Raw genomic sequence first — 13855 nt, forward strand, 5'->3', positions numbered from 1 at the left:
CAAGTAAAGGTAGACCTACCAATTAGTTGTAAACTAATAAAAGAAATGTCCTCTCACTGTCAACTGTGTTTATTTTCAGTCAACTTAGCATGTGTAAATATTTGTATGAACATAAGATTCAACAACTGAGACATAAACTGAACTTGTTCCACAGACAGGTGAGTAACAGAAATAGAATAATGTGTCCTTGAACAAACGGGGGGGTCAAAATCAAACGTAGCAGTCAGTATCTGGTGTGGCCACCAGCTGCATTAAGTACTGCAGTGCATCTCCTCCTCATGGACTGCACCAGATTTGCCAGTTCTTGCTGTGGGATGTTACCCCACTCTTCCACCAAGGCAAGTTCCCAGACATTTCTGGGGGGAATGACCCTAGCCCTCACCCTCCGATCCAACAGGTCCCGGACATGTTCAATGGAATTGAGATCTGGGCTCTTCGCTGGCCATGGCAGAACACTGACATTCCTGTCTTGTCTTACATGAAATCACCCACAGAACGAGCAGTATGGCTGGTGTCATTGTCATGCTGGAGGGTCATGTCAGGATGAGCCTACAGGAAGGGTACCACATGAGGGAGGAGGATGTCTTCCCTGTAACGCACAGCGTTGAGATTGCCTGTAATGACAACAAGCTCAGTCCGATGATGCTGAGACACACCGCCCCAGACCATGATGGACCCTCCACCTCCAAATCGATCCTGCTCCAGAGTATAGGCCTCTGTGTAACGCTCATTCCTTAGACAGTAAACGCGAATCCGACCATCACCCCTGGCGAGACAAAACCGTGACTCATCAGTGAAGAACACTTTTTGCCAGTCCTGTCTGGTCCAGCAAAGGTGGGTTTGTGCCCATAGGCAACGTTGTTGCCGGTGATGTCTGGTGAGGACCTGCCTTACAACAGGCCTACAAACCCTCAGTCCAGCCACTCACATCCTATTGTGGACAGTCTGAGCACTGATGGAGGGATTGTGCGTTCCTGGTGTAACTCGGGCAGTTGTTGTTGCCATCCTGTACCTGTCCCGCAGGTGTGATGTTCGAATGTACCGATCCTGTGCAGGTGTTGTTACATGTGGTCTGTCACTGCGAGGACGATCAGCTGTCCTTCCTCTCTCTGTAGCGCTGTCTTAGTTATCTCACAGTACGGATATTGCAATTTATTGCCCTGGCCACATCTGTAGTCCTCATGCCTCCTTGCAGCAGGGACCCTGGGCATCTTTCTTTTGGTGTTTTTCAGAGTCAGTAGAAAGGCATCTTTAGTGTCCTAAGTTTTCATAACTGTGACCTTAATTGCCTACAGTCTGTATTCTGTTAGTGTCTTAACGACCATTCCACAGGTGCATGTTCATTAATTATTTATGGTTCATTGAACAAGCATGGGAAACAGTGTTTAAACCCTTTACAATGAAGATCTGTGAAGTTATTTGGATTTTTACGAATTATCTTTGAAAGACAGGGTCCTGAAAAAGGGCCGTTTCTTTTTTTGCTGAGTTTATTTTACTGAGTTTATGAATTAAGTGATTAAAATGTATAATTCTGTTACCAAATCAAATTACTGCAATTGAAATGGCTACAATGGGAAATCATAGTAGTCACAAACCACAGTTGGGTCAGACACCTGCTACTGTCTGTCCTGCCTTCTACTAGCATGCTGTTATGTTCAGCTCATAACTGTTTTCTTTCTCTTTCTGTTGTCTGGGGGTGAAAACAAGAGTGTAAAAACAGTCTGGACAACCCCTCCCTCTCACTCTCTCTCCAGTTAATGGCATCTCTCACGGCTCTTACAGGCAACTACCATGACGCCTAACACTTACCCTCTTTCCATTTACTGTAACAAGCATCCTCACCCACTGAGCACCAACTGACACGGGATGTCCTTAGACATTGAAAAGTAGTTGAAATTTGGTCAGTTCGCCCTGGCCGGACCAAATCTGAACCAATCATAGATGTCTGTGTTTCAGAAGTTTGGACAGCACAGTAAAGTAGAGAACAGTAAAGAAAAGTTGACCGTAGTTCAGTACTGTACAGTTGAGTTAAGTACAGTAGAGCACACTACACTAGAGTACAGTATAATGTACTGTATCTACTTTACTGTACTAAACTCTACTGAGCTTTACTGTGCTGTACTGTCCAGACTTGTGAAACATAGATGTCTATGATTGGTTCAGATTTGGTCTGGTCCAGACCAACCAAATGTGGTCTTGTTTGGGTGTGTAGCTCATTAGAATAATAACCAAATATGCAAAGGAGCATATTTTATTTCTTATTATTGAGTTTTAAAACGTACAATCTACTTGCAGTGAAGCCGCTCAACATTTACATTACATTCAGTAATCTAACAGACTCTCATCCAGAGCAACCCGCAGGAGCAACCAGTGTCAACGCCCTGCTCAACGGCACGTCAACAGATCTCCCACAAGGTCAAAAACAGGTCGCTGGTTAGGGTCCCCATCAGCCACCGGCCCAAGCTCCCCCACCTTCCCCAACAACCAACAAAATGGACCAAAGGAAAACAGAAAACAACAATACAAAAGACATCTAGGACAACAAAAATTATAACAGCAAGGCCAACTGAATATGTTTGAGTACATGTATGGCACTATTTACATATGAATGTGCACGGTTGGGCGTTTGAATGAGTGTGTGTGTATATGCATGTGTACATGCATCAGCCTCATGTAAACAGGTATTAGCTGTAACAACGTTGCCCCTCGGTTTTATTTTGGCCTTATTATTGTACTTTTATCTTTGATTGTCATTATATCCCACGCCCGGCAACTCCACCCCCACTTGTCTCCAATTCCACATCGCAACCCTCAGCTTCCCTCAGCCAATCCCACCTATCTCTACTGACCACCCTCTGCGGATTTCTACGCACCATATATCTTTAAAGTAGGCTGTGATGTTTAAAGGCAGATATTGAATATTTCTACTTTTGGGTACCCATTTAGGATACATGAAGAGAATGGCATTCATATCCAATAATAATGCATTTTTCTATGGTACAGATCAGGGACCCATAATGTAATTCCGTTACCGTAATTCTGTTACCGGATGTAAATCCACCTCACTTACTGTAGTTCAATAACCAAAAGAGATGTTTTCAAAGTCAAGGTGTCATGACAAAGATAAAAACCCAATTCTTAATGCAGACATATTTGAATTCAGAGCAAATATTGAAGTGTTTGGAAAACACATCACAAACTGAGTGATTTTACAGAATTTCTGTTACCATACTTTGCATCTGAACAGTTCTTCCAGTAAATGCGTTTTTGTCAAATGTTCAGTGGGAGTTGTTTAAAATGTGTCCTTGTGCATAGAGTTGTAAGGTTTTGTTAAAGCTGGACTCCTTAATGAAACAATAACAAAGCGGTCATCCTGCCTCAGTTTTGGTAAAAAGCTGAGAGATGGGCCTGGAGAAATGTAACCACTCAAAATCATAGACAGAGCTATGGATGCAAGGACTTACCATCCATGATATCAACATTATAGTTTGAACCATGTTTTGAGGCTGTACATTGTTTGTTTACATTTACATTGTTTACAGACATTGGAGTAAAACAATATTTTTAGGTTCTGATCGGGTACGACAGTTGAACTAAGCTCATGAGCCATTTATAAGTTATATTCAAAAATCAATGGCTAAATAACATTAATTTGCAAGCCCAAAAATGGATAGAGTGGCTTAGGATTCTAGCTTTAAACTTTGAAATCATTTTTTTTTGTCCTGGTGGAGAGCTATATCCAGAAGTGGGCAGCTTGGGATACGGGTTGAGTGACAGATTATTTGTGGAAGGCCATTCGATATGGATGGAGGCTGCTGAGGCTGTATATGGGTGAGAGGTTTGGGACAGGGTGAGGTTGAAGGCGTCGCAAGTGGGAGCCTTCAAGGACTCTGTCCTGTGAGTCAGACTGCAGAGTCACTGCACCTGGTTCTGGTCCAAAGTAAAACGCCGGGTATGATATAGCCGGAGAAGAGAGATTGGTCTCAGTCTTCAATTTAAGGTCTGTGCCTGGGACTGGCTGTAACAGGACTGGATTGGATTCCCCTTGGGAATGAGGTGGCACAGACTCAAATCCACGATAATCTAAGTGAGGGAGAGGAGCACTAGCCTGTATCTGGACTTGGTTACCCGGTGCTGTTTCATACAGTATATCCAACATACTGTAACTTTGGAGTTTTTATTTAGTGTGATTTGAGTCCGTGAACATCTCAATCTCTCCCTGCAATAGGACTATTAGATCTAGCCTACCTGCATAAAAAAACAACTATGTAAGCAATGTAATAAAGCCAACTTTGGTTGGAGATTGGAAAATCTGGTGTATTTTTAGCCAGCACTGAACATTTGGACAACTTGAATAGGCTAATAATAGACTACCATGGCTCCTTCCGTCACTGATGATGATCCAACATTCTGAGGACAAAAAAAAAACATTCTAACAAGAGAACATTACATGTGATTCAATTATTGACTGAAATAATATTATCCTATGAAAACTCAAGTACGAGAGCTGCAAATAAAACTCAATTTAGGAGATTGTGACAGCCGTTTAAACGGCATCCCTTGACAAGGCAAGAACAAGATGTATGTCAGGAGAAGTGCAGTATTATTGGTATTTTATTAGGATCCCCATTAGCTGTTGCAAAAGCAGTAGCTACTCTTCCTGAGGTCCACACAAAACATGAAACAATACAGAATGACATAATACAGAACATCATTAGACAAGAACAGCTCAAGGGCAGAACTACATACATTTTTTTAAAGGCACACGTAGCCCACCTATCAATGCATACATACAAACTATCTAGGTCAAATAGGGGAGAGGTGTTGTGCTGCGAGGTATTGCTTTATCTGTATTTTTGAAACCAGGTTTGCTGTTTATTTGAGCAATATGCGATGGAAGAAAGTTCCATGCAGTAAGAGCTCTATATAATACTGTACGTTTTCTTGAATTTGTTCTGGATTTGGGGACTATGAAAAGACCCCTGGTGGCATGTCTGGTGGGATAAGTGTCTGTGTCAGAGCTGTGTGTAAGTTGACTATGCAAACCATTTGGGATTTTCAACACAATGTTTCTTATGAAAAGAAGTGATGCAGTCCGTCCACCCTCTGTGAGGAAACTTATACTTGGAATACGGAGGAGGAATGGAGTGAAAAAGAGAGGCAGAGGAGGTCTAAGAGAGAGAGGGAGGAAGAGGGTGAGCTTGAGTTGGTTAAAAATGGTGGGAAAGGGGGAGAGGGTTTGATAAAGAAGAATGGTAGAAAGTGTAACAGAGTGAGTTGAAGACAGGAAAGGAATTGAAAGTGAATGAGGGCGATGTATTGGAGGTCAAATCAAATTGTATTTGTCACATGCGCCAAATACAACATTACAGTGAAATGCTTACTTACAAGCCCTTTAACCAACAATGCAGTAAAAAAAACAAGTGTTAAGGAAAAAATAGATGAGGAAAAAATATAAGTAACTAATAATTAAAGAGCAGCAGTAAAATAATAGTATCGAGGCTATATACAGGGGGTACTGGTACAGAGTCAATGTGCGGGGGAACCGGTTAGTCAAGGTAATTGAGGTAATATGTAAATGTAGGTACAGTTAAAGTGACTGCATAGATAATAAACAGAGAGTAGCAACAGTGTAAAAGAGATAGGGGGCAATGCAAATAGTCTGGTAAGCCATTTGATTAGCTGTTCAGGAGTCTTATGGTTTTGGGGTAGAAGCTGTTAAGAAGCATTTTGGACCTAGACTTGGCACTCCGGTACTGCTTTCCGTGCGGTAGCAGAGTGAACAGTCTATGACTAGGGTGGCTGTAGTCTTTGACATTTTTTTAGGGCCTTTCTCTGACACCGCCTGGTATAGAGGTCCTGGATGGCAGGAAGCTTGGCCCCGGTGATGTACTAGGCCGTACGCACTACCCTCTGTAGTGCCTTGCAGTCGGAGGCCGAGCAGTTGCCATACCAGGCAGTGATGCAACTAGTCAGGATGCTCTCGATGTTGCAGCTGTAGAACTTTTTGAGGATCTGAGGACCCATGCCAAATCTTTTTAGTCTCCTGAGGGGGGGGGAAATGTTTTGTTGTGCCCTCTTCACAACTGTCTTGGTGTGTTTGGACCATGATAGTTTGTTGGTGATGTGGACACCAAGGAACTTGAAGCTTTCAACCTGCTCCACTACAGCCCCATTGATGAGAATGGGGGCGTGCTCTGTCTTCCTTTTCCTGTAGTCTTGATCACGTTGAGGGAGATGTTGTTGTCCTGGCACCTCACGGCCAGGTCTCTGACCTCCTCCCTATAGGCTGTCTCATTGTTGTCGGGGATCAGGCCTACCACGGTGGGGTTGGATTCATGCCTGGCCATGCAGTCATGAGTGAACAGGGAGTACAGGAGGGGACTGAGCACGCACCCCTGAGGGGCCCCCATGTTGAGGATCAGTGTGGCGGATGTTTTGTTACCTACCCTTACCACCTGGGGGCGGACTGTCAGGAAGTCCAGGATCCAGTTGCAGAAGGAGGTGTTTAGTCCCAAGGTCCTTAGCTTAATGATGAGCTTTGAGGGCACTATGGTGTTGAACGCTAAGCTGTAGTCAATGAACAGCATTCTCACATAGGTGTTCCTTTTGTCCAGGTGGCAGTGTGGAATGCAATAGAGATTGCATCATCTGTGGATCTGTTGGGGCGTTATGCAAATTGGAGTGGGTCTAGGGTTTCTGGGATAATGATGTTGATGTGAGCCAAGACCGGCCTTTCAAAGCACTTGGCTATACATGGCTACAGACATGAGTGCTACGGGTCGGTAGTCATTTAGGCAGGTTTCCTTAGTGTTCTTGGGCATAGAAGTCCCCCTTGGCCATAGGGACTATGGTGGTCTGCTTGAAACATGATTATATTACAGACTCAGTCAGGGACAGGTTGAAAAAGTCAGTGAAGACACTTGCCAGTTGGTCAGCGCATGCTTGGAGTACACGTCCTGGTAATCCGTCTTGCCCTGCTGCCTTGTGAATGTTGACCTGTTTAAAGGTCTTACTCACATCGGCTACGGAGACCGTGATCACACAGTCGTCCGGAATAGCTGATGCTCTCATGCATGTTTCAGTGTTACTTGCCTCGAAGTGAGCATAGAAGTAATTTAGCTTGTGTCAGTGGGCAGCTTGCGGCTGTACTTCCCTTTGTAGTCTGTAGTAGTTTGCAAGCTCTGCCACATCTGACGAGCATTGTAGCCGGGGTAGTATGATTCAATATTAGTTCTGTATTTACGCTTTGCCTGTTTGATGGTTCTTTGGAGGGCATAGTGGTATTTCTTATAAGCTTCCTGCTCCTTGAAAGAGGCAGCTCTACTCTTTAGCTCAGTGCAAATGTTGCCTGTAATCCATGGCTTCTGGTAGCTGTATGTAAGTACTGTCACTGTGAGGATGACATCATCAATGCACTTATTGATCAAGCCAGTGACTGATGTGGTGTACTCCTCAATGCCCTATGAAGAATCCCAGAACATATTCCAATCTATGCTAGCAAAACAGTCCTGTAGCTTAGCATCTGCTTCATCTGACCACTCTTTTATTGACCAAGTCACTGGTGTTTCCTGCTTTTAGGTTTTGCTTGTAAGTAGGAATCAGGAGGATAGAATAATGGTCAGATTTGCCAAACGTTTCTCTGTGTGTGGAATAAAGGTGGTCTAGAGTTTTATTTTTCCACATTTAATGTGCTGTGATTTAAGTTTCCCTGCATTAAAGTCCCCGGGCACTAGGAGCACCGCCTCTGGATGAGCCTTTTCCTGCTTGCTTATGGCTGTATACAGCTCATTGATTGCGTTCCTAGTGCCAGCATCGGTTTGTGGTGGTAAATAGCCAGCTACGAAGAATATAGATGAAAACTCTCTTGGTAAATAGTGTTGTCTACAGACTGCCACCCCTTGTTGCCACCCATTGTCTTATGGAGGCAGCTGTTCTATCCTGCCAAAAAAGCGTAAAAACCGCCAGCTGTATGTTAGTAATTTCGCTGTTCAGCCACGACTCGGTGAAACATAAGATATTACAGTTTTTAATGTCCCGTTGGTAGGATATACATGCTCGTAGTTCATCTATTTTATTATACAATTATTGTATGTTGGCTAATAGGACCGATTGTAAAGGCATATTATCCACTCGCCGTCAGGTCCTTACAAGGGACCCAGACCTATGTCCCCGATATGTCTCTGTCTCTTTCTCCTGCGAATGACGGGGATGAGGGCCTTGTCGGGCATCTGAAGTAAATCCTTTGCGTCCGACTCGTTAAAGAAAACATTGTCTTCCATTATGGGGTGAGTAATCGGTGTCTTGATATCTAGAAGCTCTTTTCGGTCATATGAGACGGTGGCAGAAACATTATGTACAAAATCAGTTACAAATAACACAAAAAAACAGACACAATAGCACAATTGGTTATGAGACCGTAAATGGCAGCCGTCTCCTCAGGCGCCATTAATATAGAGGTGTGGTGTAGTTCTTGGAGCCCGAGGCTTGTACAGAGGGTCAGGATCAAGATGAGTCTGTGACAGTAGGAGTGAAGTTTTGGAAAAAGTGGACCCTTGCTTTTTTGCTGATCCATTTGTGGTTTCAGGGTGGGTGACAACAGAGTTGGGTGCTGTGGAATCGGTGAGGGTAACCAGAAGTGGTCTTGTGATAATTGTTTGTTTCTGCTGGTTAGAGGGAGTAGGTGCTCTGTGTTAAATGAATGTGGGCAAGAAATGTGAATTGTTTTGCTCTCAAGAAAAGGGTGCCATTGAAAGGAGTGATTACTGGGGAAGCGGTAAATGTGAAAGCTGACTAACTGAACGGGAAGATTCCCAGTGTTTGTGATGCTCGTTGTGACGCAGACAGGGTGGCGTGAGTGGAAAAACAGGAGTCATTGTCTGTTCTTTTGAGTTTTGATGATGAGTCTTTGCCCGACAAAGTGATGTTAGGATATATATCCTATCCTGTAGCTTTTGTGCCAAATACATTACGTTGTTTCAGGTGTCAAACTTAAGGGCATGTGGCAGCAGTGTGTAGGAGGGAGGTTCCTAGGTGTGAGAAGTGTGCAGAAGGGCATGAAACAAAGTAGTGGTATGTGTTAATTGTAGGGGTGCCCATGGGGCTGGGGATGAGAACTGTCCTGTGCGAGAGAGGCAGGCTGAGGTTTCCCGGGTTAGAGTAGTGCAGAAGTCATATGCTGAGGCAGTGAAGAAAATAGAGTAAGATGGGTCAAGGTGGAGGGATCCTGAGAGGAGTGGTGTGAGTAGGGATAAACCAACAAGTGATATGTTTCAGTAAGATTGGATTTTTGGCATTTATGGCAATGGTTATCAACTGTACTGCAAGGATCCGTAAGTCGCAGAAAATAGAGTTTGTGGTGGTAGCTGCAGAGAGGTATTTGGGTGTCTCGAGACTTGACATCAGATGACTTACATTATTATTATTTTATTTTTTACCTATCTATTTTTTTACTTGACACCTATTTTCCTTAAAACTGTGTTGTTGGTTAAGGGCTTGTAAAGTAAGCATTTCACTGTAAGGTCTAAACCTGTTGTATTCGGCTCATGTGACAAAGTATGGTATTGTTTTTATTATTATAAATAAAGTGGTGTTAGATTGTAGGGTATTTGTTGTATTTATTTATTTTTTCAAGCAAAGGAGTTATACTCCAGTCTAGTAGGTGGCGGTAATGCAACATTTATTGGATACCAACTCAACCTCAACGAAGAAAAAAAGAAAAAAAATCGATTAGGTTTGTTCAAGAGGCACTTTTTTTCCTTACGTATATCCGCTTTCAACACTCCGAGGGGAAAAAAGCACGTGGAGCGCTGAACGCAACAAATACAGGCACATTTTCTGTCAAATAAAAGCTAATAAGTCCACTTGTTTATAACTTACAAAGCATAAGTTATTCGTCACGATGTTTCTGCAGTTCTACTTGAACGAGAATGGGGAGAGAGTTTACACTCTGAAGGTAGGTTTCGCTAGCTAACAACTAATTAACTAGCATGCAAACCCGTTAGCAATATTCAATGATGTGGTATACAATCGTGTCCACTCTATGCACATAAATATTACGTCTGTCTTCTGCATTGTAAGAAAAGTTTTTAGCGGAGTGCGTTAATGCATTGTGTTTTTTAGGGAGGTAGGCTAGCTGTGCATCAAAATAACGCTACCGCATATCTTAGGGCTTCACCCTAAGAAAAAACGTTCCAGTTAACAAAGCCATGTATTTACTATATAGAAACTCTACTTAACATATGTGAAATGTGTCCCTCGCTATCAAATAAACGTCTGAATCCAACTTTAGTCCGAAAAGCACCATATTCATGTCGTGTTAAACAGCCGGCTGCCATTAGACCACGCAGTTAACGTGAGAATTCCTACCGTGAAGTCTACCACGGTCTACTCAACACAGCAGGAATATGGTGTGGTTCGGACAGAAGTTGGATTCACATGTTTATTTGATAGCGAAGCACACATTTCACTGTACGTCTGGTGGAGTTGCTAGAGATGATATAATATATATATATATATATATATGCCCTTTTTGGACTGGAAACTTTTTGGGGGTGAAGCTGGCTATATTGTGGTATGGTTTATTCTCAGAGGGAGTCCAACCAATACAAAGACTCCCGATGTTGTGTCCCAAAGCTAAGTGGTAGGGCGACAGGTGAACCACTATCTGGGTTAGAGACCTAACGTTTAGATTCAATCTCCTATTCACCAGCTCTGCAAGCATTGTCAAAATACGTTCCTTGATCATATGGAGTTTGCTGAGAAACTATGCTCATTTACTCATGTTAAGGCCAATATGTACTGCCCAAAACACACACAACATATACAAGCAGCCCGAAAAAAAGCCTATTCAGCATCTCCTTACAAGCCATGCACAGGTCGGAAGTCGAAAACAGCTCTGGTACATACTGGCCGTAACAGGAGTAAATTTAAGCTTGTATTTGGTGACAAGCAAACATATTTTGAAATAAAGGTTATAACACTTTGCGGAGCTGGTGAATGGAAGTTTCAATCTGAGTTTTCTGGGCATTAGAGGTCTGTAATACACTGATAGCCTAGCGGTAAGACCATTGGGCCCATAGAAATATAATTAATTCTATTTCTCTGTTTGGGACATTAACTAAAAGGTCGCTAGTTCAAATCCCAGAGACGGCAAGGTGAAAAATCTGTTCCTGTGCCCTTGAGCTTAACCCCTAAGTGCTCCAGGGTCGCCATTGATAATGTCAGACTCTGGCTGTGAACTGAACCAGTACCTGGGCTTGAGGAGACTGACACCCAGTATCCTTAAATTCAAAGTCCCATTAACTAGCTCTGCAAATGTTTTAATGTCCACATATGTTTGGGTTTTAACCAAAATATGGAGTTCCGCAGAGCCGCTATCGTCATTACTGCGGTTACGTACTTCCAAAACATGTCTAAATAAAATCAATGATACTTTCGGGATACAGTAATGTAGTTGGATCAGCTGACTTGTGCTTGGCAGTAATTAGTGATTTTTATTGCCAGTGCCGAAGGTAGATTTTTATTTAGACCATTTTTGGAAGCACATACCATGCGTAACTGCAGTAATGACGATAGTTGCTGTGCGAACGCTCCATAATTTGGCGTTATATGTTTATGGAGTTGGTTAATGGGACTTTGAATTGAAGAATCCTGGGCGTCAGAGGAGATCTCATCTCCTCGAGCACAGGTACTGGTTCAGCTGTGACCCCGCTCTCCAAACGTCTCTCTGAGTTGAGATGCAAAAAACACATGCTTATACGTTAATACAAACTTGTACATGTGTGAAATAGGACAAATATAATCACCCACCTAATTATTACTTGTATATGGTGTTATTCTTATTGTAGCTAGTTTCTGATTGTAACTGTTCTTAGGTCCTGCTTAGATGGCATCTCTAAACATCAACTACTGATGCAATTCATAACCTTCTCAGAGGTGGTCCACGTATCCAAACTTTACATCTATTTTTTTTTTCTGACCCTACAGCTTCTGTAGAAAATGGGCCTGTCCAACCCTGTAATGTTGTGACAAGCTATACTCAGCTACTTGTTCATGCTATCTCTTTCCTTGTCATACCTCTCTCCTCTCTTCACCCTGTGACCAAACAGAAGGTGGATCTATTGGGCCAGCCCACCAGCTCTGCCCATCCCGCCCGCTTCTCGCCTGACGACAAGTTCTCCCGGCACCGGGTAACCCTGAAGAAACGCTTTGGCCTCCTCCTCACCCAGCAGCCCAGACCAGTTCTGTGATTGAAGCATGAATGACAACTATTGTGCCTGATTCACCCTCCAGGGCCGACCCGAACCGTAGACCTACTGCGTTGGCTTGGATATTTTCTTTGTACGTTGTCCTTTCTAGCACGGTTACAGCTAAACAGTACAGCTCAGCATGGCCCTAAAGTGTGAATCAGGCTTTGATTTATCATCAATTGATTTAAAAGGCTCGCTCCACAATTGTTTGAGACGTATGGGCCCAGAGGATGTATGTCTTGGGGCTAGCCTGAGAGATCTGTTTATGAAAATCTCAGGCCTGCTCCTATATAGGCTATTTGCCCTGACAGAATGTAATTTTTAAATGTAGTTTTTATTTCTGTGTATACAGAACATCATTCTGGACATGAAGTCCATACAGAGTGCTGTATGCGATTTTCCTAATCCTTATGAATGTGGTTTCAGAGCTGTCAAAATCAACTGTTCAATTAACATGTACTAGTGTCAATATTTTTCTAAAGATATTTGTTTTGGAGATGGAGAATAAATTAAACGTGAGAACTACTCGTGTATGTGTACTGAAATATAGTTGGATAAATGTATAGGACAGAGGTGCCATGGGGCTGTGAGGTTGCTTAGGCAGAGAGCTTTGTAGATATTGAATATATTTTTCAATCAACTTTTTGTTAGCTAATTACATTTTGATTGTGTATATATTATAATCTCCAGCAGATCCGTTTGCTTACAGGCTTTCTGTGTAGATTAAGACACCTTGGAGCTGGTGCCAGATTCAGAATTGTACCTCAATCCTAGGGTGAGAAATGTATTGTACTCCTAATTGTTTCATCATCCCAACAGTTACACAGAGAAGATTGAACTACTGCTATTAATTAAACTAGCAGTTGTTCAGTCTTCTTGTTGTAAAATTTGGGATAATGGGATTGCAATGCATTTATCAGCCCTGGATTGAGGCATGTTTTCCCGAGACAAATCTCTTGCTGGCTCCATGGTGTCTTAAAGGCGCTGCATGGTCAATCTGACCGTCAGCATTTGCCGTGCAGCATTTCCGGTGATACAGCCTGTTGTAAAATAAGTGAGTTTGTGTTTATACAGGACCTCCCGCCCCCACCTGTAGCCAACCAATCATGTTAATGTGGAGCTCTAGAGACCTCCACACTGTTACCAAATTTGGGATTAGACCCTTCATACGGAGCCACGGACCACATTTTCGGATCTAGTAATGAATTGTCTTTTAATATACACAGGAAGCCTAACAGCCTAGTGCAACTGTAAGCAAGCAGGTCAGATCGGTTAGCTAGTATATACAGTGCATTCAGAAAGTATCAGACCCCTTGACTTTTTCCACATTTTGTTACATCACGTCCTTATTGTAAAATTGATTAAATTGTCCCCCCCCCCCTAATTACACACAATACTGATGACAAAGCAAAAACAGGTTTTTAGAAATGCATTAAAAATAAAAAAAACAGCCATACCTTATTACATAAGTACTCAAGACCCTTTGCTATGAGGCTCTAAATTGAGCTCATCCTGTTTCCATTGATCATCCTTGAGCTGTTTCCACCTGTGATAAATTCAATTGATTTGGATGTGCAAGGCACACATCTGTCTATATAAGGTCC

At 42.7% G+C, this 13855-nt stretch overlaps 1 protein-coding gene across 1 annotated transcript; it reads left to right on the forward strand.

Moving 5' to 3' along the window:
* The first annotated feature begins 9758 nt into the window (after positions 1-9758).
* LOC112214560 (H/ACA ribonucleoprotein complex subunit 3) lies at positions 9759-12776 on the forward strand. Its single transcript, XM_024373392.2, has 2 exons — positions 9759-9955; positions 12111-12776. Exons 1-2 carry the CDS (start codon positions 9902-9904, stop codon positions 12249-12251), a joined length of 195 nt encoding a protein of 64 aa, XP_024229160.1. The 5' UTR covers positions 9759-9901; the 3' UTR covers positions 12252-12776.
* Positions 12777-13855: the final 1079 nt, after the last annotated feature.

Source organism: Oncorhynchus tshawytscha, linkage group LG15, assembly GCF_018296145.1.
Source record: "Oncorhynchus tshawytscha isolate Ot180627B linkage group LG15, Otsh_v2.0, whole genome shotgun sequence".
In the NCBI taxonomy this organism is placed as follows: domain Eukaryota; kingdom Metazoa; phylum Chordata; class Actinopteri; order Salmoniformes; family Salmonidae; genus Oncorhynchus; species Oncorhynchus tshawytscha.

Excerpts from the sequence above, each read along its gene's own strand:
- LOC112214560 (XM_024373392.2), top strand. The coding sequence starts at position 9,902 with ATGTTTCTGCAGTTCTACTTGAACGAGAATGGGGAGAGAGTTTACACT. Across the intron at positions 9,956-12,110 it reads AGAGAGTTTACACTCTGAAG|AAGGTGGATCTATTGGGCCA; the intron begins GTAGGTTTCGCT and ends GTGACCAAACAG.